General features: G+C 35.3%; 1 protein-coding gene across 6 annotated transcripts in view; it reads left to right on the top strand.

Annotated features, from left to right (window-relative positions):
- SEPTIN7 (septin 7) overlaps positions 1–23,652 on the top strand; it is a 162,839-nt gene that overhangs the window by 114,340 nt on the left and 24,847 nt on the right. For all 6 annotated transcript variants that reach the window (XM_074379828.1, XM_074379825.1, XM_039462058.2 and 3 more), the window contains exons 3-5: positions 7,656–7,762; positions 16,950–17,050; positions 17,914–18,048. In XM_074379828.1, the coding sequence (XP_074235929.1) occupies positions 7,656–7,762; positions 16,950–17,050; positions 17,914–18,048 (343 nt within the window). The remainder of the gene's footprint in view (positions 1–7,655; positions 7,763–16,949; positions 17,051–17,913; positions 18,049–23,652) is intronic.

Raw genomic sequence — 23,652 nt, 5'->3', positions numbered from 1 at the left:
TTTTTAGTAGAGACGGGGTTTCACCATTTTGACCAGGCTGGTCTTGAACTCCTGAGCTTAAGTGATCCACCCATCTTGGCCTCCCAGAGTGCTGGGATTATAGGCGTGAGCCACCGCACCTGGCCAACCTATTTTCTTGAGGCTTACTTTAAGCCTGAGGTTTTCTCTGAATACTTCAGTCAGATCTCTTAGTTTTAATATTCATTTTGTTTGTATTTGAGTAATTTTCACATAGGATGAGTTAAGGTAAGATATCTAAGTAGGCAGATAGATTGTGTTTTTTTTGTTAATTTCTAATTTTACTATATTCAGAGAATATGATCTGTAGGTTCCAGCATCGATTGATTTTTCTGTGTAGCCTTACATAGGATCAGCTTATTTAAGTATTCCATAGGGTTCAAAAATACGTTTATTCTCTGGGTAGAAATTTCAGTATATGTATTTGATAATTAAGCATATTATTTAAATCACTTTTATTTTCTAAACACTTGATTTATCCATATCCAAAAGACCTATTAGTCTTTTAGTGTGGAATTTGCTAACTTCCCATTGTTTCTAAGTTTTTGCCTTAAGTATTTTTTAAAAAAATTGTTGTTATTTATATTCTTGTCTTTGTTATATCAGACTTATATGTGTTTCTAATTTTCTTAAATGAATCACAGAAATAATTCAACTACTTATTGAGCACTTAATGTGGACCAGACACTGTGTTTAGGTTTCACATATATTATCTAATTTATTCCTCATAGTTCATACTCTTATGCTAATTTGACATGTGAGGAAACAGAAAATACAAGTAATCTTGTTCACTATAATTATGGAATTATAAGAATGGAATTATACAGTATGTATTATTTTCGTATTGGCTTCCTTTGCTCAGCAGTATACGTTGATCCATGTCTTTTCATGGCTTGGTAGCTAATTTCTTTTTGGTGTTGAGTGATACTCCATTTTCTGGATGTACCACAGTACATCCATTCAGCTACTGAAGGATATTGTGGTTGCTTCCATGTCTTGGCAATTATAAATAAAGCTGCTGCAAACACCTGTATGCAAGGTTTTGTGTGGATCTGTGTTTTTTGTTTGTTTGTTTGTTTTTTTTGAGATGGAGTCTCTCTGTCGCCCAGGCTGGAGTGCAGTGGTGCAGTCTTGGCTCACTACAACCTCTGCCTCACAGGTTCAAGCAATTCTTCTGCCTCAGCATCCCAAGCAGCTGGGATTACAGGCATGCATCACCACACCCTACTAATTTTTGTATTTTTAGTAGAGACAGGGTTTCATCATGCTGGTCTTGAACTCCTGACCTCGTGGTCCCCACGCCTCGTCCTCCCAAAGTGCTGGGATTACAGGCGTGAGCCACCGCGACTGACCATGGATCTAAGTTTTTAACTTAGCTGAGTAAATATAAACAGCAAGAAGAGCAATTGCTGGATTGTGTCCTCACTGCTCTTAAAGGTCAGATACTGCTCTTAAAGATTGAATCTGTTCAGCTTTTTACTTCTTAGAATGGAGTGGCAACTTCCAAGCTCCTTATGTACAGAGCCAGAAAAAGCAGACTGAGTGCTCAGCTGCTTTTTGGTACCCATTTTTTCTGCCTCCTTACGCTGAATGAAACTTGGCTCTTTGAGGACTATTTCTTCTACAGCCTGTAGTTCTCTTCAGGGGGAGCTTTTGTTTCACCTCATGAGCCCCAAGGTGGTGGGAGATGGTCTTGCTTACTTCCCTTATTTCTCATGCAAGTTTTTGTTAAAGCCTTCTTTCTGTTCCTTTGGGGTCTTCCAGTTTAGAAGGAAATAAATAGAAGTCACTTTAGTTCAGATTAAATTGTTCTAAAAATTAAATGTCAAGTTCTCAATTATAGGAAAAAACAATTAAGGTCTCCCTGATTGGGCTTTTCTAATTGAATTTGATTGTAGGGGGTGTTTTGATTTTCCTCCTTCCTTGATTCTAAGATAAGAGCTACTCTGAAACATATAATCAAATTTGATTTGAGGGAGGTAAATAGTACTGCCAATTAACATTTTGATTATGAGACATTTGATTTTAGAAATATTGGGGGGCAAAATTGTATCTTAGAATTGAGGAAATTGAACAGTTCTCTCAGTCTGTTATGAAAGGGTTACTTTGCCCAGAGCCAACTCAAAAAAACAAAAAACAAAAAACAAAAACCTAACATAGAAATAACTCAAGCATAAATGTGATAAGCATAAATGTAGATTTGAGAACTAGAGAAACACCTGTTTCATAGGAACAATGTTGAATTGGAATTAGAAATTATCTTTTTCTTGGCCAAATGATACCCTTTATTGTTTGCAGTGTTTACTTTTATAGAGACCACCCATTAGTGTAGTTATGGTTCACATTGTAATTGGTCTAAAAAAAAAAATAGGAAACCTAATTATTTCCCTTTAAATTGCAGTTTCCCACACATTTGATAAATTTTTAAACTTTCATAACCGTGGATAAAGTTTCTTGAAATAACAGTACATCTTGATTTTAATACTACTTGGGAATTGAATTAGAAAGGTTTGGTCCATAATTTCAGAATAAGTAGTCCAGGAATTGATGAAAGTTAATTTATTTATATATCCCCTGATATGTTAAATATCTCATAGCTGAGTTCAGGGTATACAGGGCATTGCCTCACATAGTCAGTGTTAAGAATTTAAAAGATAAAAAATTCAAAGGGAAAAATATAATCTTAAAGTATTCTTTCTATTCTTAAAATCTTATTTATCTCTGCTCTAATCTTTATTATTTTCTTCTTTTTGCCAGCTTTGATGTAAGTGTTTACAACTGTAAATTTCCTTCTTAGCACTGCTTTTCCTGCATTCCATAAGGTTTGCTATGTTGGGTTTTCATTTTTATTTTGTCTCAGGATATATTCTGATTTCCCTTGTGATTTCTTTGGTCCATTAGTTGCTTAAGAATATGTTGTTTGGTTTCCAAATATTTGCCAGTTTTTCTAGTTTCCTTCTATTACTGATTTTTAGTTTTATTTTATGATGGGAAGAAATACTTTCCTTGATTTCAGTTCTTTAAAATTTATTAAGACTTGTTCTTTTAGTCATTCCTGAATAATGTTTTACATGCCCTTGAGAAAAATATATAGACTGCTGTTGTTGGATTTGGTGTTTTGTCTTTGTCTGTTAGCTTCAGTTGATTTACAGTTTTGTTCATATCCTCTCTTTTCTTATTTGTCTTCTGTTTAGTTGTTCTGTTCATTACTGAAACTAGAGTATTGAAGTCTCTTATAGAACTGTGGTTCTCCCTTTAATTCTACTGGTGTTTGCTTCACATAATTTAAAGTTCTGATGGGGTGTGTGTGTGTGTGTGTGTGTGTGTGTGTGTGTGTGTTTAATTGTATATCATTTTGTGACCCACTTATCAACATTTAAAGTCCTTAGTCTTTCATAATAGTTTTTGACCTGAGATTATTTTGTCTGATACTAGTATGGCTTCTCTACTTTTCTGGTTACTATTTACACAAAATATCTTTTTTCAGCCTTTTACTTCAAACCTATGTGTTTTCTTAGATCTACAGTTGTCTTTTATAGATATGCAGTTGGATAATGTCATTTTATCTATTATGACACTGTGTGCCTTTAATTGGGGGAGTTTAATCAATTTACATGTAAATATAAGAAATAACTAACTTTTGCCGTTTTGTTTTCTGTATGTCTTTTGTTTTGTCCTAGATTTCTTCCATCACTGCCTTTGTTTGTGTTTACTTGATTTTTTTGTGTGTTGACATAATTTGATTTCCTTCTTTTTTTTTTTTTTTGTATATTCTGTAGAAATTTTCATTGGTTGTTACAGGGATAATATATAATATCCTTAAGTTATTACAGTCTAATTTTTATACCAATTTAAGTACATTGAACAACTATATTTCCACTGCTCTGCCTCCCTTTTCTGTTCTTGATGTTGTAAATTACATTATTATACATTATGTGCCTACTAATGCAGATTTGTGATTTTTTAAATGCATTTGCCTTTTAGAACTCATAGAAAATATAAGGTGAAGTTACAAACCAAAATTATAATAATACTGGTTTTTATATTTGCCTTTGCATTTACCTTTACAGGATCTTTATATTGCTTTCAGTTACTGTCTAGAGTACTTTTATTCCAACTTGAAGGACTACTTTCAGTATTTCTTGTAATATATGTGTAGTGATAATGAACCTCCTTCAGGTTTTATTTATTGGGTAATTTGTTTATTTCTACTTCATTTTTAATGGTCAATTTTGCTAGATATAGCACTTTAAATGTATAATCACACTGCCTTCTGGCCTCCAAGGCTTCTGCCAAAAAGTTGGCTTATAGTCTTATTTGAGGATTCTATCTATGCAGTGAGTCGCTTCTCTTTTGCCATTTTCAGAATTCTCTGTCTTGGCTTTTGACCGTTTGATTTTAATTGTCTTGGTATTGATGGTGAGTTTTTCTTATTTAGAGTTTGTTGAGATCCTTGGATTTGTAGATTCATTAGTTTCATCACCTTTGGGAAGTTTTTTCCTTCACGTAATCTGTGTGTTCATTTCTCTTCCTCTAAAACATCTGTTGGGTATAGGTCCAATTGATTTCTTTCATAATCCCTTGAGCTCTGTTTACTTTTCTTCTTTCTTTTTTCTTTCTGCTCAGATTTGATAATTTCAGTTGTCTTTTCTTCAGGTTTGCTGATTTTTTTTTCTTTTGCCTACTCAGTTCTGCTATTGAACCTATATAATGAAATTTTCAATTCAGTTATTGTATTTTTCAGTTCCACAATAACTTTTTATCATTTCTCCTTATTGATATTCTCATTTATAATTTCTCTTTATCGAAATTCTCATTTTGCTTATTTTTCTGATTTCCATTCATTTTGGTTTGTTTTTTTCTTTAGCTCTTTGGACATAGTTAAGACAGCTGTTTTAAAGTCTGTCTAATAAATTTAATATCTATTTCTTCAGGAATGGTTTCTGGAAATTTTTGTTCCTTTGAATGGGCCATGTTTTCTTGTATCTTGTTGCATGCCTTGTGATGTGTTCTGAAAACAGTATTTTTGAAAGAGTCACCTCTCCCAGTTGCAGACTGGCAACATACGACTGTGGCATTTCTCTACTGATAAGTTGAACATGCCCTTAACCTATTGATCACCCCAAGATGAAAGCCTGAGGTCTTTTTTTCTGAGCATTTGTATTGCCTAGGCCTGTGGGTAGCTTTTTCAATTCCTCCTGTATACATGGCTGCTTTTGAGTGTCTTCATTTCCCACAGAGTCTCACCTGGATACTCAGAGCTTCTCCTGGATACTCAGATGGTCTGTTAATATCTACACTCTGTAGTCTTATGCCCCAAACATCTACATACTGTAGTCCCCTTGCAGCTTTCATTAAGTGGTGCCCATTGCATCTCTCACCTGATGAGGACCCAGTTAGGCAAAACAGGAACCAGTCTTTCTGGCAGACCAGAGAGGTTAAAGTGTTACAAATTCGGTCTGTACTCTTCCGCCCATTTGAAGGGAATGAATTGGGAATTGATTTGCTGCCTCCAGGAGACCCAGATAAACTGCAGAAGAGTTGGGACAAGATCACAGAAAAAATGTCACAGAAGTTTTGCATATTTTTTTCTTACTTGGCTATTTCCTTTGTTGCTGTAGACCTGTTTTTCACAGGTCCTGTAAGGTTAATCCAACTAGGTTATGGTTGTTTTTGATGTTTCTGTGAGGGAATGAGTTTTGCCGATGCCACTCAGTAACACTTTTTAAACTATGAAAATAATAGAATACTGTTGAAGGAAGTTTGTAGCACCCAGAAGTATAACAAGCTAAGAAAAAAATCTCACCCAGATTGTACCGTCCTCAGAGTAGCCACAATTTACATTTTGGTGTGTTACCTTGCAGACTTTTATTTTTCTTTCTCTCTCTTCTGTTTGTCCTGCGTTGTCTTGTTCCCCTACTCCTCACTGTAAGGCCGGTTGCCTCGCCGGGCGTGTCGTTCATCCCTCTTTGCAAGCAAAAACTATGTCACCACTCCGTGCTGGTCACCAAGCCCACCGTTAAAAAAAACCCCGCCGAAATTTAAAAGAAGCCCCGTCAAAACCTGCCCAATAGCATTTTGCCCCATCCAGGTCTCACTCCTCCTGGGCAGCCCGCTCACCAGAAATCCTGCCTACCTACCAATAGCAGTTTGCCCCAACCACATCCTGTTCCCTCATAACCAATCAAGACACCCTCACTCTCTATATAAAGTCCCATGCCGCGGGAAGCTGCGCGCAACTTCCCTGGCCCCTTTCACCGGGACTGTAGAACCTCGGCCGTGAGTTAAATAAATTAGCATTTAATTTTCTTATGCTGGTCTCAGTTTCCTTATTTTAAACTCGGCAATAACCCTTACACTCACCACCAATAAAAATTGCGGGGAACTCTAAACATAAATTTGTTGAGTAGTGTTAATCTTTAAATTAGCATACTTTTGGTTTTATTTCCTAAAACATTGTTGTATATACTATAATTTTCATTTATATTTCCAAAAGGAAATATTATAGATATTTCTGATAACATCCAAATGCTTGGGTTTTATTCTAGTCTTTCTTCCTTCAAAGTATAAGAGTTAAGAAAGAATCTGGTGTGGCCAGCCTGTAAGTTACTTTCCTGTGACTTAGAAATTTTTGGCATTTTTACATCTAACAAAAAGTGGCATGCTGTCATTCAAAGGGGTAAGCCCAGACCATGTGGAAAGGATCTTAGTTCTTTTGAGAGCTAATATAAAAAAAATTCCTTCTAGACATATAAATATTGTGACATCAGTTACTTAGGCTAAACTTTCCTATACTCTAAGTAAATTATTAACAATAAATACTTTAACTCTATGCCATGTTATTTACCATAATATGATATATAATTTATTTTAAACTTAGGTTATTTATATACCTTGGAGCCATTTATACTTTGGTGTACTTGTAATAGTTACTGTACACTGGACTATGTATATTAGACTGGACATAGAGGATCAAAAAAGAGTACGTGATCAGAGTAGAAATCATGCCCTAGCTTCCTTTATGTCTGCCTCCTACCTCGTGGATAAGATTTTTTGGATTCTGGTTTGTGGAGAAAGCACCCTTATGTTTAGGCTGATGGGTGGATAAATTAGAAAGTATTTTTTGTGATTTGCAATTTTATATGGAGATGTTCATTGTGATTAATTTTTCTTGGTATCAGCAGATTTTTGCTTTTTATAGCTGCATGATTTCTTTTTTTGGTCATTATTGCCTATTCTTTTTTTTTTTCTTCTAATTATTGCCTATTAATAATTAAAAACTTTATTTTACTCAAGCAGTGATATATAATCCAACTTGGATTTTTTTTAATAATGACTGACTTTTTTCTTTCGGAATACATTACTGTTAAAAATGTAAATTATTAGATACATTACTTTTAATGAATACAAGTGGTATAATTAGAAGGCTGAAAAGGATCCTTGAAAACACAAGTCTAATTTGATAGCTAGGAAACTGAGGACAAGATACTTATTCTTTGTAGTATATTTTCTAATGTCATTTGGTTGTCTCACCAAGAAGTACTTGTGTAAAGCAAATTTGATTTTAGCATCTGTTGAATACCTAAGGTTGGATAAAGTGGGTGAGTTTAACAGATATTCCCCCTTATTTCTTTTAGGTGAATCTGGATTGGGAAAGTCGACATTAATCAACTCATTGTTCCTCACAGATTTGTATTCTCCAGAGTATCCAGGTCCTTCTCATAGAATTAAAAAGACTGTACAGGTATGGATGTTAATATTGTTAACTGATAAGTTGGAATAACATTAATAGTCACAAAGCACATGTACATTTTATTATGCTTCTTTGGAGGTGAGCTGCAAATTTGCCTTTAGCCAATGTGAGGTGGTAATTATGACTTCAGAAAATTTTTTTAAAAAGAAGTTCAGTTAATCAGAAGAATTATCTTGACTAGAACTTTCCAAATTTGTCCTTAGAACTCTCCTAGAGATGACTCTGTGACATAGTAACCAATTCACCTGAAGCTGTGCTGTCTAGTATGGTAGTCATTTGCCACATGTTTAAGTCAGTTAAAATTAATTAAAAATGCACTTTCTCAGCCGGGCGCGGTGGCTCAAGCCTGTAATCCCAGCACTTTGGGAGGCTGAGGCGGGTGGATCATGAGGTCGAGAGATCGAGACCATCCTGGTCAACATGGTGAAACCCCGTCTCTACTAAAAACACAAAAAATTAGCTGGGCATGGTGGCGTGTGCCTGTAATCCGAGCTACTCAGGAGGCTGAGGCAGGAGAATTGCCTGAACCCAGGAGGCGGAGGTTGCGGTGAGCCGAGATCGCGCCATTGCACTCCAGCCTGGGTAACAAGAGCGAAACTCCGTCTCAAAAAAAAAAAAAAAAAAAATGCACTTTCTCATTTGCTCCAGATACAAGTAGTCAACATCCACAAGTGGCTGCCATTTTATGTAGCACATATATGAACATTTTCATCATTGCTGTAAATTGCATTGGACGATGTAGAGATAACATGATTCACAGAAAAGCTATTGTTATTTAAATACAGTGTTCTGTATTAGTCAGTGGGATAATACCATATCCTAGTTGAATGGCAATAGCAATTCTGTAAGACTCCCAAATGTATATGTGATCAAATTTATTGCTTGTCAATATTTGCTGTGTATTCCAGTCCTGAGGATCCTGTTAAATTTAGTTGTAATAGTAGGTCTGAGATGGGCTGCATTTTTACATTTCTAGTAAGATCCCAGGTAATGCCAATGCTGCTGGCTGATAGATCACACTTTATAGAGCAAGGGGCTAGACTCTAGATACACACTTTTTATTAAATAGTATAGCAGCCTGTAGCCACATGTGGCTGTTAAGCTTTGAAATGTGGGTGGTCTGAATTGTGATGTTCTGCACATTTAAAATATACAACAGATTTCTGAGACTGAGCATGTAAAAAAAAAATCTCAATGATGTTTTATATTGATTGTATACTGCAGTGATAATAGTCTGGATGTATAAGGTTAAATGAAATGTATTAATTTAATCTTTTTCTTATTTTAAAAGTGGCTACTAAGAAAATTTTAAATTACTTACATGATTTACATGGTATTTTTGTTTGGCAGCACTGCTCTTAGCTGTTGACTAAAAATATTGTTGGTGAGCTCTGCTCATGTAATACATAGAAAACGAGCAGAGAGGACACAAGTGAACAGTTCTGGCTGGAGTAGGCTTCATTGAGGCAGTGATGCTTTTAGCTGGATTTGAAGAAGTGTTAGTGATCATCCCAGTGCACAGGATGGAGGGACAATTATATATTCGGTGCAGTAACTCATGTATCAAACTGGAAGATGCAGTTTAGTAACTAGATCCCAGAGTTAACTCTGTGAAGTGAACTCTTATTTCTCCGTTTTAATGTTTCTATTTTAGGATTTTTTTTTCTTTTGGTAACCTTCATAGGGCTTGAGATTTAAAATTACCTGTAAAATTATGCTCTAAAAACTTGATCCTACATGCTTATTTATTTTGTGATAAATATTGGAAATGTTAATCCTAAGCAAGAAAATGAACTTTGAACTTTCTTAATTTGAGTATCTGTTAGGAATACCTTAACTTAGGTATTTATGAATTTAGATATGCATATATCTAGGTAAAACTAACCACTACCCAAATTAATATATGGTTCATTTCCAGCACTCTAGTTTCTTCCATGTGCTGTTTCATTCAGTCTTATACCCCCAAGAGATAAAAACCTCACTGCTTTCTCCATAGAGTAAATTTGCCTGTTTTTGAACGTTATATACATATACTTTTTTATGTTTTCTTTCAGTGAAGATTACATCTATTATTTTCTCATGTTGGGTGTAGTTCTTCTTTATCATCATCGCATAATACTCCATTGTGTGAATATATCAGTGTATTATTATTATTTATTTTAGATAAGCATTTGAGTTTTCAGTTTTTTACTAACAGGAACATTCTTGTCATGTCTTGGTGGACTTAGGCACTCATTGCTGTTGTGTGTGCATAAAGTTACCAAGGCATTGAATTTATTTTCTTTGATTTCTAGTGAGGTTGAACATGTGTTTTGTACTCATTGACTGTTCAGATTTCATTAAGGTGTTTTAATAATCTGAATATTTTCTGTCATGTTCTACTGATTTATAAGAGTTTTCAAAACCTAACTAATAATTTCCTACATTTTAGATACTGCAGATATTTTCTCCCCAGGTGATCATCTGTTAAAGATGTGACAGGCCCTCAATTTATTAGAATTCTTACGTTGGCCTAGCTTCAAAATAAATTGTCTAAACTCATTTTACCTTCCTTTAAAGCAATACTTCAAAAATGTCCTCTTCTGTTGTGGATATCTTCCTGGAAACTCTTGTCTTAAAAACAAAGGAGTAATGGAGGATGAGAATATCTCTAGCAGGACTTTTAAGACAGAGGCCTGTGCACCATTGTTAAATATCTTCTCTTTACTAAAAAGAAGACCTGTATCATTTGAAAACTAGATTGATCCTTGCTAGAATCCTGTAGAAGTCCTCTTTCCTTATGGAACCATAGAGATGTATTTCTTTATATACTGTTAACTACTTGAAGATCACCTAAACTCTTGCCCACTTACTCAGGAAAGAACATACCGTATTATGGACAGGATCAGAGTCATTCAAGAAGCCTGAATGTAGTTAGAAAATGATAATATAATCTTTCTAATAGTTGGCTGGCTCCTTACCAAGCCCAGTAGTCTAGCAGATGATCTGCCTTTGGAAGCTCATAAATTCTCAAAGTAGAGGGGAGTGGTCACCAGTATTGTATCTTAGCCCAGTCATATTAGGCTGGTAAAAAACACACAATCCTGAGTTTCAAAAGACAAACATTTATAAAAATGGAAAGAAAAACCTTCTCCTGTTAACGTAGCTGAATAAGGAGCAAAATTTTAATAAAGATCATGATCTCATATTCTCATCTCTGAGCATTATCTCTTTATAAGAGATTTGTATCTTAAAGGAGCTATTCATTCACATTCACAGTCTGGGAAGGAATGAGAAGCTGTGTACACTGAACAGAGAGCTGGTTTTTAGCCTCCTGTGTGTAAAACAGTGGTTCTGATTCAAGTGACGTTTTCAGTATTGATAGGTCTTTAAGATTAACTCTTAACCTTCTATCTTGGACCTCTGGACCCTGAGTTATATGTGTGCATTTCCAGATGCGAGCTGATACTGGTCCCGGAACTTACTGTATCAGTGCTTCTGAAACTTGAGCACGTGTAACAGTCACCTGGAGTCTTGTTAAAAAAGATTGCTGAGTCCCTTTCTTCATGGTTTGCTGCATTATAGTAGATTTGAGGCAGGGCCCAAAGAATTTGTATTTCTCTTTAGTTCTCAGAATGTATTACCGCCAGTCTGGGTACTACATTTTGAGAACCACTGCTCTGTTCTGTAGTGTTCTTTCCCTGCTGCAAACTGGTTTTATCCTATGTCTGTCAGGATATTCTATGTGTGTTTTGCCTTAGTTCTTTCAGAATGTTTCAAATGGAATGAAATAGTACATGTTACTTCTGTGTTTTACTTAGATATATATTTTTCCAATAGATTGATTAAAATGAAGTGAAAGAAAAAATGGAACATTTGAGCTCCACTTCGTGTTTCAGTCTCAAGTGTAGATACTCAGATTAACCAAATTTTTTGGAAAAACATGCTTACAATGTTTATGTTTGGTAACAAACCTTATTTTATAATTTTGTTGTATTTGCTTCATTCATTCCTTCATTTATTTATTTATGAATGAGATAGGGTCTTGCTCCTGGGCTGGAGTGCAGTGGCGCTATCTCGGCTCACTGCAACCTTCACCTCCCAGGTTCAGGTGATTCTCCTGACTCAGCCTCCTGAATACCTGGGATTACAGGTGCATCCTACCACGCCCAGCTAATTTTGTGTTTTTAGTAGAGACGGAGTCTCACCATGTTGGCCAGGTTGGTCTCAAACTCCTGACCTCCAGTGATCCACCCACCTCGGCCTCCCAAAGTGCTGAGATTACAGGCAGGAGCCACCACGCCCGGCCTGCATTGGAAAAGTTTTAAATCATACTCTATGTCAGTGAAAGGGTATCATCTGTATTTTCTTGGGAATAAACTATCATTTTTTTCTGAGATTAAGTCCATTTTAATTTTCTCTTAATGTATTCTGTTAAGAGAATTCTTTTGTGCAATGGCAGTGTTAGATTTTTCTTAGTTGGAAACTTGACGCTGTTCCCCTTTGAAACTTTCTCTTCTCTTGGTCTGTGAAATTTTTTTTTTTTCTTTTCGAGATGGAGTCTCGCTCTGTCTTCCAGGCTGGATGGAATGACTCTGTTTTGGCTCACTGCAGCCTCCACCTCCTGGGTTCAAACAATTCTCCTGAGCAGTTCTCCCTAGTAGCTGGGATTACAGGCATGCGCTACCACCATGCCTACCTAATTTTTGTATTTTTGGTAGAGATGGGGTTTGACCATGTTGGCCCAGGCTGGTCTCGAAGTCCTGACCTCAAATGATCTGCCCGTCTTGGCCTCCTAAAGTGCTGGGATTACAGGTGTCAGCCACTGCACCCAGCTGATCCATGAAGTTCTGTAAATCACTATTGTAGGTGAAGTGGGTACAAAAGTTTTGAAAGTGAGAAAAGCTGAAGGCAGTACATACATCTCTAGTATAACGTATTGATAGACTCCTTGAAAAATTTTCACAGAGCCCGATCAGGAAACTCTCCTGTTGATAATTGGTCCAGTTTTGATAGTTTTTGAGCAACTCACATAACTTATTTGAATGCTTGTCTTATACTAAGTTTTGGGGCTACAAAACACAAAGTTCTCAAAGATCTCACAATTGTGGGAAAAATATGGACAAACAATTATGATTTAGTAAGAAAGATGCTTCTGTAAGGTGCTGTAGAGGTAACCTTGGCAAGGTAAATTTTAATGAAGTGGTAGCAAGATGGCAGTGGGTTGAGAAGTGAATGGTAAGTGAATTAGTGTAGATGGGTGATGGCTATTAAGGAAGGGATGAGAAGGAATACCTAGGAGTGAGTATAGAGGACTCACAGAGTGGTTTGATGATTTCCAAAAGAGACCTGAGAATGGTAATATCCTGTGGTGACTTATTCTCTACGAAATGAGAGATTGAAGATAGAGGGGAAATAGTGTAAAAGGTTGTCAAGATGAGTCTAAAATGGAAATTAATCAGTTCCCCAGCATAGATTGAGAAACTAGTGTTAGGAAAAAGATATATTTCACACACACTGTACCATGGAAGGTATAGTGCTTATTCAGACAAACTGGGAATGCTCTCATCTTTAAGTAGAGATGTGAGGTACTTCCCTGAGCATTACGACAGACTCGATAAAATAGAGGGCTTGGGGAGAACCTACTGGGAAATGGGAGAGGCATGAGGCTAAGGAGCACATAAGAGGAATATTAGAGGTCATGAATTTTATGGCATAGGAACAAAAAGATGAGTTAATCCAGAATGGGATTTGAGTTGGAAAGGGAAAGAAAGAAAGGTTTTGGGAAGGAGGTTGCTAATAGAAAATAAGAGGGGCAAGGGATTTGAGGTTTCCGTGTAAGGAGACCAGGAATATGAGGGGAGGAATGGTTCAGAGTAGAAGGCCGAATTAGAGTCTCTGGATCAACTTTCTTCTCCATAAAGTAGTTTTGGGTCTCGAGATTATTCTTTAAGCATAACTACCCTATTGTTGGTCACTTCCTCTTTCATTTTCTTGTGGAACATGATGAAATATCTAAGATGATATTTGTCCTTTGAGCCAGTAAATAAGCAAAATAGATAGTTACTGTGTTTGAGTTAAGTGGAATTTCTCAGGCCATTCAAATCTTTTCAGTTTTGGCTATAATGCTACCTCTTGAGAATGTGTAGGTAGAGGTAAGGTCTTGACAGAAAATTTTAACCCTTTTTTCAAAATGTTATGTTCTTAATTAAATAACATTTATTTACCTTAATAAATGGCATGTAGACATTAAGTTAGAGAAGGTTAGTGTACATGAAACTGTATAATAAACATTGACTTTTTTTCAGTATACTGGAACTCTTGTATATTGTATATACTCAGTATTAGAAAATGAGTATCTTGGATTTCTGGAATCTCAGATGCCAAAAGAGGTCTTGATAGATTAATTATACATAGATGATACACAGATGATAGCTTTAGTTTTATTTATTTTTCAGGGAAAAACAGTTGAAAATGCCCTTGATTCATTCTTTTGGTATTAAATGTTGCATCTAATCTTAGAGAACCCTGAGTGATGCCATAAAATATATTGATGTGACCTACTTAAGGAAAGTGCATGGGAAAGTGGCCATTTGGAGTAGATTTGTTAAGAAAAGTTTGAAATTCTTGGACTTGAACTAATTTGTTTTCCATGGATCCCATGAGGATACTTGCAAAACCAGATGATAAGATACAGTTGAATCCTGTGAATGGCACTAGTTTACAGTTATGTTTTCTGGATCTTTTCCATATGTCTCTGACTTCTTTGTATTTGACCATGTATGGATACACAGAATTTCGTAGGCCAGAGAAGAAAAGAAGCTTTATAAACATTCCTTAAAATGTATAAAATACAAATCTTCATTTGTCTTAGCAAATCAGTAAGTAATTAAGTTGTTGAACTGATTTTTTTTTTTTTTAAACAGGGAAACTCTTAAAATTTAAGCTGTTAGGTTAAAATGTGTAATTGGTATGTAGCGTATAACTGAAGGCTTTGTTTGATAATAAAGGAACCAGAAATAGTTTGAAGCAAATTGGGAGATGATTCATGTAGATTAATTATATTATTATATCACTCTCTAGTATACAGTATTATGTTATTTAAAAGGGTAAGTAGGTAAAGGAGTGGTATGATTACCTTGGATATTTTTGCTTCAGCCACAGTTACCATGAATAAATGATTTGTCTTTATAAAGGAGATGGAGATGAATTCAGGATATTAAGATGTTAGATTTGACTGGGTTGTCCTTTGATTAGAAGATCACCAGATAAAGAAAATGTAAACTTCCTAAACCAAATGAGATGATATCATTAAAAATTATTTTTTGGCCCAGCACTTTGGGAGGCTGAAATGGGAGGATAGCTTGAACCCAGGAGTTTGAGGCTGCAGTAAGCTAGGATCTGCCATGCACTCCAGCCTGGGGAACAGAGTGAGATCCTAAGTTTAAAAAAAAAAAAAATTTCCTTTGGTTCTCATTCCCTCATACTGATTAATCTGATTGTTTTCTCTGAATTGCTTTCCTCATGTTATTAAGGTAACTTGATAACAGACATGTTAGTTATGTGGTTTATAACAGTGATCTCCTAAATGATGTGCATCCATCATTGATACTGAGAATGATCAGAAAATATTACAACTCTTATTTATTGATGTTAAATTTTTTAATCTACAGAGAAATGATAATACATATTAATACTTAATATTCATATTGCCAATAGTATATATTTGGTGGGTAAATACATTTTGGATATGCAGAATTTTCACTGATAGTTTGTATCAGGATCAAAGCAGTTTAAAGAACATTAATCTAAAAGATAAGACTTTGGCATCTCATTTCTTTAAAAGATAAGTCATGTAGGTCCACATCTCAGGCAATTTTTTTCACTTTTAATAAGTTTTTTTAGTGATAATAAAATTCTTTTAACAGAAAACTCTTGCTTGCTATAGGCCTGTGCTCTGTATTCAGTAGTCATTAGCCACATGTGACTATTTAAGTTATTCAAATTAAATAAAATTAAATATTCAGCTCCTCATTTGTACTAGTCAGATTTCAAGGACTAAGTAGCCACATGGGCAGGTGGCTACCATATTGGACAATGTGGTGGATACACAGCAATTCCATCATCTCAGAAAGTGTTATTGGTTAGTATGGATACAGACTTTTCTTCCTCAGCAGTGTTAGTCTGTACATGTACTGTCTTCATGCATCAGGCAGCATCTGTAAAACCGGCCAAAAGGAAATAAGCTGTCTCTAAAAGTGTCCCAAATTTTTGTCTTATAAATTACCTTATCTGCCTTCTTGGAGCCTCTAGCCTAATAAGGGCTTGATATAAATGTATATCAAGAGAAAGCCTATCATTTTCTGGAGGAATTATTCCCCTTTTTATTTGGATCCATGTTTGCTTTATCTTGGGCTCCTGAAAACTGATACTTTGCATTTAATAGCAACATTATGTACAGGATTAATGATAATACATCTTCTCATACAGAACTTGAGGTTACAGAATATCTTGTGCCAGGAACTGTTGTTATCATTATGTCCAATAGTTGGTTGGTAAGGTTTCACCGTATCAGAATACACTTTTTTTTAACTGTCTGGACTTAACACTGATTACATTGTCCAGAATGTGAAGTATCAGAGGATTGGATCCTAGCCATAATATAAACGCAAGGGCAATTACATCCATGCTGAGAAAGATTCAGGAATGTTAGTAAGTTCATTTGAGTGAGTAGTTTGGGCCAAACTTGATAAAGAATATTCCAGGAAGACATACGGTAAATGCTAAATTAGATGTTCTTGTCTGATTAATTACATTTGAACTCTGTGAATCACTGAATTACTCAAGCTGCTTATTTGTATTATTAGATGCACTTTTAAGTTATATAAGTATTACATGTCTTTAATAGTGATCAATATTTTATCAATTCCTCTGTCTTTATACTAAGTCTAAGACATAAACTCAGTATGAATTTGCCAAGAGATTGGCAAACTATTTGCATATATGCTTTTCTTTCAAATAATCAGGACTTCAATGGCCACAATCATTGATTCTAAAGAAAATATGGGAGTAGGTAGATTTAATTTGCTAACAGTTTCCCAATTGGTTTTGCTAAACTTGAACGTCCCTATCATCACCCCTTGTAGGAAATCACTGGTGTAATGTACGATATTAACATCTGCACCGATTATTCTTATAGGTGGAACAATCTAAAGTTTTAATCAAAGAAGGTGGTGTTCAGTTGCTGCTCACAATAGTTGATACCCCAGGATTTGGAGATGCAGTGGATAATAGTAATTGGTAAGAAGGGTTTGTCCTCATGCTTTCCAGTGCATTTGAGGTACTGGGGTGGTTAAACTTTTTCTTCTTAACATTTTAAAACTTCTCATCTTAGCAACACCAAACTTCAAGTAAGATGATTTGTGTTTGTATACCAACTTTGCCATTTATTTGACAAAGTTGTTTAACTTCTTTGAACCCATTTACTTTTCTATAAAATGGAGGTAATACCTATCATAAAACTTTTTAAAGACATATTCTAAAATAACGTAGCTAGATAGAATTCTCATTTATTGTAAGATATTTAAAACTGTTCACTTTAATTTTATCCATTTGTATAAATTCTATCTCAATCCTAATTTAAACCTGATTTTTCGACGACGTTCAGTTTTTCTGTAAGTCCTAAGTAAACAACTATGAAATTTTAGTCTGAAGCAATTATTTAAATATTTTCTAAATAATACTTATATTTTTGTTTGAATTCACATTGTTTTTGACGTAATTTTCTGTCAACTCTTAGTACGCCTAAGTTCGTCATGAAGTTTTTATTTAAAGTAATCTCTCATTTGAAATTTAAAATGGAATATAATCATTTTCATATTATAAAGTGTTGTTAGTATACTTATCAGTGGAAATAATATGCTAATAATTTAGCTGTGTTTTGACAATAATTTATTTTCTTTCATTTGGAAATTTTTGAAATAATGACTAAAGATTTATTTAACATAATTTATATTTTTGAATCTTTAGAATAACTTGACATATCTTCCACTGGTAAATTCGTTTTGCCGATTTGAAAATATTGATTGTTGTCCTTTAATAGTCATCAGTTCATTTATATGTAGAATTGCAACTTAATTGTTTTGTTTATTTGCATTCTACAGCTGGCAGCCTGTTATCGACTACATTGATAGTAAATTTGAGGACTACCTAAATGCAGAATCTCGAGTGAACAGACGCCAGATGCCTGATAATAGGGTGCAGTGTTGTTTATACTTCATTGCTCCTTCAGGACATGGGTCAGTACCTTGATACTTCTGATTCTTTTTTTTGTTGTTGCTTACTGTTACCTTTGTGTGTATATTTTAGTAATCTTTCAGTTGGTGAAGTTCATATGCCTATTAAGTACCAAATTTTGTGTAGAAATGTCTGAGTTGAAAAGCCTTTTTAAGTCCTATATAAGCTAACAATGATTTTACTCCTTAGTTCTTCCTTCATAAGGATTTTCCCTGCTCCGTGGAAATAAACAGTTGTTGCCACCATGGTTTGAGGTCTCGGTGTGGCAAATTGACCACTGTCCCACTAATTGAACTTACCAAATAAAAAGCAGCAGCTGTACCAGTTAGGCATATTCAAAATAAATCCAAAGATGCTATTTATTATAAGTCTCATAAGAGATGGTTATCAAAACACATGCATGCCAGTGTTCTCTTGTGCCATTTCTTTCTACAGTAAATCTATTTGGCTTCTGTTCACCTTAGCTATAATAGACGTGCTGTTTAGGTATCATATTGTCAGTACTAACCCTTTGTTTATTAGGACTTAAGACCTAAGAATCTAGACATTAATTTGTTCTGATTGTTCTGTTGTTATAGTTAGCCTGTACTCCTTTTTAGTGTTCTTTGTACTTCCCTGTCATTTTGAGTACACGTATGTGTCATTGACAACTGCAGATTTTTCTAATTATTCTTCCTCAATCTTTTCTTTTGGGTAAGTAATTCAGCATACATAATTCAGCCACTTGATGATTGTAACTCTACCATCTCTCCCCAAAAAGAACTGTAGTAGCATCAGGCTAAATAGCATTAAGTCATCTGACACTCACATTACAGTAGTGTAAACCAGTTCTTTCAAGTATACCTTTCTCTTATGTGTTTGGTCTCTTTTCTCTCTCTCTCTCTCTCTCTTTCTCTCTCTCTCTTTCTCTCTCTCTCTCTCTCTCTCTCTCTCTCTCTCTCTCTTTCCAGTGATCATTATCACTCTAGATACAGAAGGGAGCCTTAATTATATATTTATATTTTTGCACTGTCAGATTGGAGTGGGGTAAAAATGTTTCTTCTTTTATGTCTAATCTTCTTCTACAGTGTTCTCAGAAGTTTACATATTTAAATCACTAAACTGACTTTTTGACTTAAAAGGCTCAAAAAAAGTAATCTTAAAAATACAACACACTGTATAACCATTTATGAGTATTTGTGTAGCTTCTTGAATTTATATTTTTAAATCATTAAGTTGTTAGGGCCTTCTCCTGAAAGCCAGCAGAGTAAAATCTTAATCTACAGTTAAGTCAATAAAATTTTTCAGCTTATAACCAATTTTATTATTTTAGATCTTCTGGATCCTCTCCAAGTTTAGTAATTCTCATGAAATCACATTCCTTCCATCCCCTTGGGGAAAATTTTATTTCTTAAAATTGCATGGGAAATGAGAGGTTTTTTTTTTTTTTTTTTTTTGAGTCAGAGTTTTACTTTTGTTGCCCAGGCTGGAGTGCGATGGTGCCATCTTTGCTCTCCACAACTTCCCCATCATGGGTTCAAGCAATTCTCCTGCCTCAGCCTCCCAAGTAGCTGGGATTACAGGCACGTGCCACCGCGCCCACCTATTTTTTTTTTTTTTATTAGAGACTGGGTTTCTCCATGTTGGTCAGGCTGGTCTTGAACTCCCAACCTCAGGTAATCTGCCCATCTCTGCCTCCCAAAGTGCTGGGATTACAAGCGTGAGCCACCATGCCTGGCCAAGAGGTTTTTTTTAAAAGAAAAAAATTTTGTATTATTCAAATGATGTGTAATGGCTTTGTGCCATTTCTTATTTGTCAAAGGGATGTTTAAAATTGCTATTTCTTACATATTAAAATGGACCTTTGAACAATTTCTCTGCTTAACTACTTTTAGAAATGGACCAAAGTTTTGCCCATTGGTATGTGATGTTGTGGATTAAGTGAAAGAATATGACACTGAATTTTATGTATAGAGTTCCAGATACCCTGCTCACTATAGGCTAAAATTTCATGCAGTCTAATAAATGAATCAGAGCCTTTCCATCTTCTCTGGGTAGTCCCTAGGTTTCCTATTTAGAGGCCTCTTATTTTTAGAGTAATTATAAATTGGTCTAACAGTGTACTTTTCAGTGCCTCCTACCTCCCTCTTTCAAGTATGAACTGCATACATGGCTAATGTATGATTTCAGCTATTATTGCTTCATGTGTGTTGTTCATTAGTAATTGTTATTAAAATTAAAAACTGACTTGGAACATGAATTTTAAAATGGTGTTTTATCCTTCTAGTATTGATTACCACTTTTGAGAAATTGGTGTCATCCAGTGAGTTTTAGGATTTGATTTTCCTTTAGAAATACATACATACATACATACATACATAATACATACAAAAATTTATTTGCCCGGTAGTTGTTTATAGTTTGTAGACTTAGAGGATAGTCTCTCTAGTATGGGTTTATCTTCTAGAAATGATAAAGGATTTTCTGTTGCTTAAAAACAAGGTTTAAAAAGTAATTTGTTGATGAAAAAACCACCCAATATAAAACTAAATGGACAGTGGAAAAAATTTAACCGGAATGTAATATACATGTTAACTAAATATTTTCTATTGCTGATGTGTTTTGTAGGCTTCTGAAATTTAATGGGACTTTTACAAAGTCTACCTTTTTTTCTAAAGTTTAATTTTTAAACTGACTTAAATGTTCTGTGACCGTTTTGGTCATATTTAAGAAGTTGACTTCCCCAGTTTCCTTGTCATGTTTATTATGTTTTTCTTTTTTGTCATGTTTATTTTTAAATATCTTTCTTTTTAAAAGTTGGGATATTATAATAAATATTCAGCAAATATTGTTTTGTGTTTAAATATACAATCTTGTTATTTGGGTTTTAATACTTTATATTAAATGCCCTTAAGATTTATTAAAATTTTTAAATTAACCGAACTCTGCTTTTTTGTCACATTAATAAGCAAGCTTGTATCTGACATAACAGCTTAATAAGGCAATAGCAATTTAAATTTGTCACGAGTATAAATTGAAAAATTATAACAGTTTAGAACTCTGAGATTGAATATTTCATGACATTTATATTTAGTGCTTTATATAATGATTAATGAAAAGAAGCAAAACTTAAATTAATTTTCAAAGATGGATAGGTTCAGTCCAGATGCAGTGGCTTACACGTGTAATCCCAACGCTTTGGGGACTGAAGCAGGAGGATTGCTTGAGGCCACAGACTAGGCAACATAGTGAGACTCCGTCTTTACAAAAAAAAAAAAAAAAAAAAATTAGCTGGGGCCAGGCTCACGCCTGTAATCCTAGCACATTGGGAGGCTGAGGTGGGTGGATCACCTGAGGTCAGGAGTTCGAAACCAGCCTGGCCAACATGGTGAAACCCCATCTCTACTAAAAATACAAAAATTAGCTGGGTGTTGGTGGCATGCGCCTGTAATCCCAGCTACTCTGGAGGCTGAGACAGGAGAATCACTTGAACCCAGGAGGTGGAGGTTGCAGTGAGCCGACATTGTGCCACTGCACTCCAGACTGGGCAACAAGAGCGAAACTCCCTCTCAAAAAAAAAAAAAATTAAATAAATAAAAAGAAAACTAGTTGGGCATGGGGTGCAGTCCTGTAGTCCTGGCTACTCTGGAGTTGAAGTGGAAGGACTGGAGGCTATGGTGAGCTATGACTACACTGCTGCACTCCAGCGTGGGTGACAGAGCAAGACCCTGTCAAAAAAGAAATAAAAATGGATACGTTCTTTCAGTTAACACTAGTGAGGCAAGAACACAGTTTACAGATATAAACAGTGTTATTCTATCCAAACTCTCTTTTTCATTGTGCTCCCTATTCTCTGAATGCCAGTGTCAAATTTCAGGGGATTTAAGACAAGGAGAATTAGAATAGGAGGCAACTATCTCAATTCTCCATGTTTGCTTTCTCCCCCTCACCATCTCTGTCTTTCTGCCTGTCAGTTTTACCACCACAGTGAGGTACATACAGTAATCTTTGTTACTAAAAAGGACTATCTTATTAGTCTCAGGGCCCTAATCCCCCCAATTTTAATATGTTGTTTCTCTTTATTTTAAATGTCAATTCAATTTTTAGTCAATAAAGTAACAGAATGAGACCTTTATTTCATTTTTCTCATGTTTTTATAAAAGTTCAGGAATACCACTTTAGAATGGTAGGCCTTTGCAAAATATTTCTGGTATCTTCATTTATTCTTGTAAAACATTAAATTTTAGTCCACAGTATAGTCTAGATTTGAGGACTTTTTCATTTAGAATTACCAAACAGCATAAGGAAAATCATAGCAGCTTACCTTTTTTTTTGTTGACAAATATTTGGGTACCTTCTCAAGTGCTAGATACCATGGTAGTGCTGAGGATACAGATGAATGAAATAAGGCCCTCACTGTACAGTGTATTTCAGTGAGAAGATGGGAGAAACAGAGGACAGGGTTACACAAACCCATCCTAAGTTGAAGATAGGTTTAATACACCTTGCCTACTAAACATCATAGCTTAGCCTACATTTGGGCAAATAAAATCATCCAACATAAAACCTACTTTGTAATAATGTGTTGCATATCTCATGTAATTTATTAAATACTGTACTGTAAGTGAAAAACAGAATGGTTTTACAGTTTCTATTCAATGTGTATTGCTTGCACACCATCAAAAAGTTGAAAAATTGTTAAGTGGAACCGTAGATAGTGAGGAACCATATGTATGCAGGCAGTTACTGTATAGCACATTAAGTGTTGTGACCACATCGAAATATGCCTACTCTTAGGTTAGAGAACAATCTATTCCCAATGGAAACTGGATTGTGAGCCAGTGCCCTAAGGGACGAATAGGAATTAGCCAGGCCAAGGAGAAGGAGGATGAGAATGGAGGGTGTTCCAGCCAATGCAGTAAGTAGCCTGTGGCCACATGTCAAAGTATGGTGCTTTCAAGGAATTATAAGAAGTTCAAAATGGCACATTGGAAGTAGGAGGCAAAAGAAAGGCCAGGAATGCTAAGAGATGAGGTCAGCTGGAGAATCTATATCTTCACAAGCCTGTAGGCCATACTAGTTAAGGAATCTGGCCTTCAATAAAATTTTTGTTCAGGGTATAACTCAGTAAGATTTGGATTTAGAAAGACCACTCTGACTTCAGCATGGATGGTTTGTATTATAGTTACTCATTCCAAAGGTCTCTGTGGCCTAAAGTAAGGGAAATGGAGATATACATACATACACACATCTACACACATGCATATATATATATATGGGAAGAGGACTAGAGAGGGGAGGAATCCTCGGTTTCATTTGAGTAATTGGGTAGATTGCAGTGCCATCCACTGAGATAGGAAGCACAGAAGAGGGAAAATGGGAATTCAGATGAGCTTTTGATTTAAAGGCACCCATGGAACACCTGGGTAATATCCACTGGGTAAACACAAATCTGGAAGTTAGCAGTGAGATCTGGGCTGTGTATCAATATTTGGGAATCACTTGACCAACTGATGATAATTGAAATCTATTGTAGTCATGATAATTGTACTGAATGTGGAATAAGAAGAGAAGGCCTGGTAGGGTATTCTAAAGAATGTACCTCTTAAGGGACTAGCTTACTAAGG

Source organism: Saimiri boliviensis, chromosome 10 (genome assembly GCF_048565385.1).
Source record: "Saimiri boliviensis isolate mSaiBol1 chromosome 10, mSaiBol1.pri, whole genome shotgun sequence".
NCBI lineage: Eukaryota > Metazoa > Chordata > Mammalia > Primates > Cebidae > Saimiri > Saimiri boliviensis.
The sequence above is the reverse complement of the archived record's forward strand: the minus strand, read 5'-3'. Positions and strand labels throughout refer to the sequence as shown.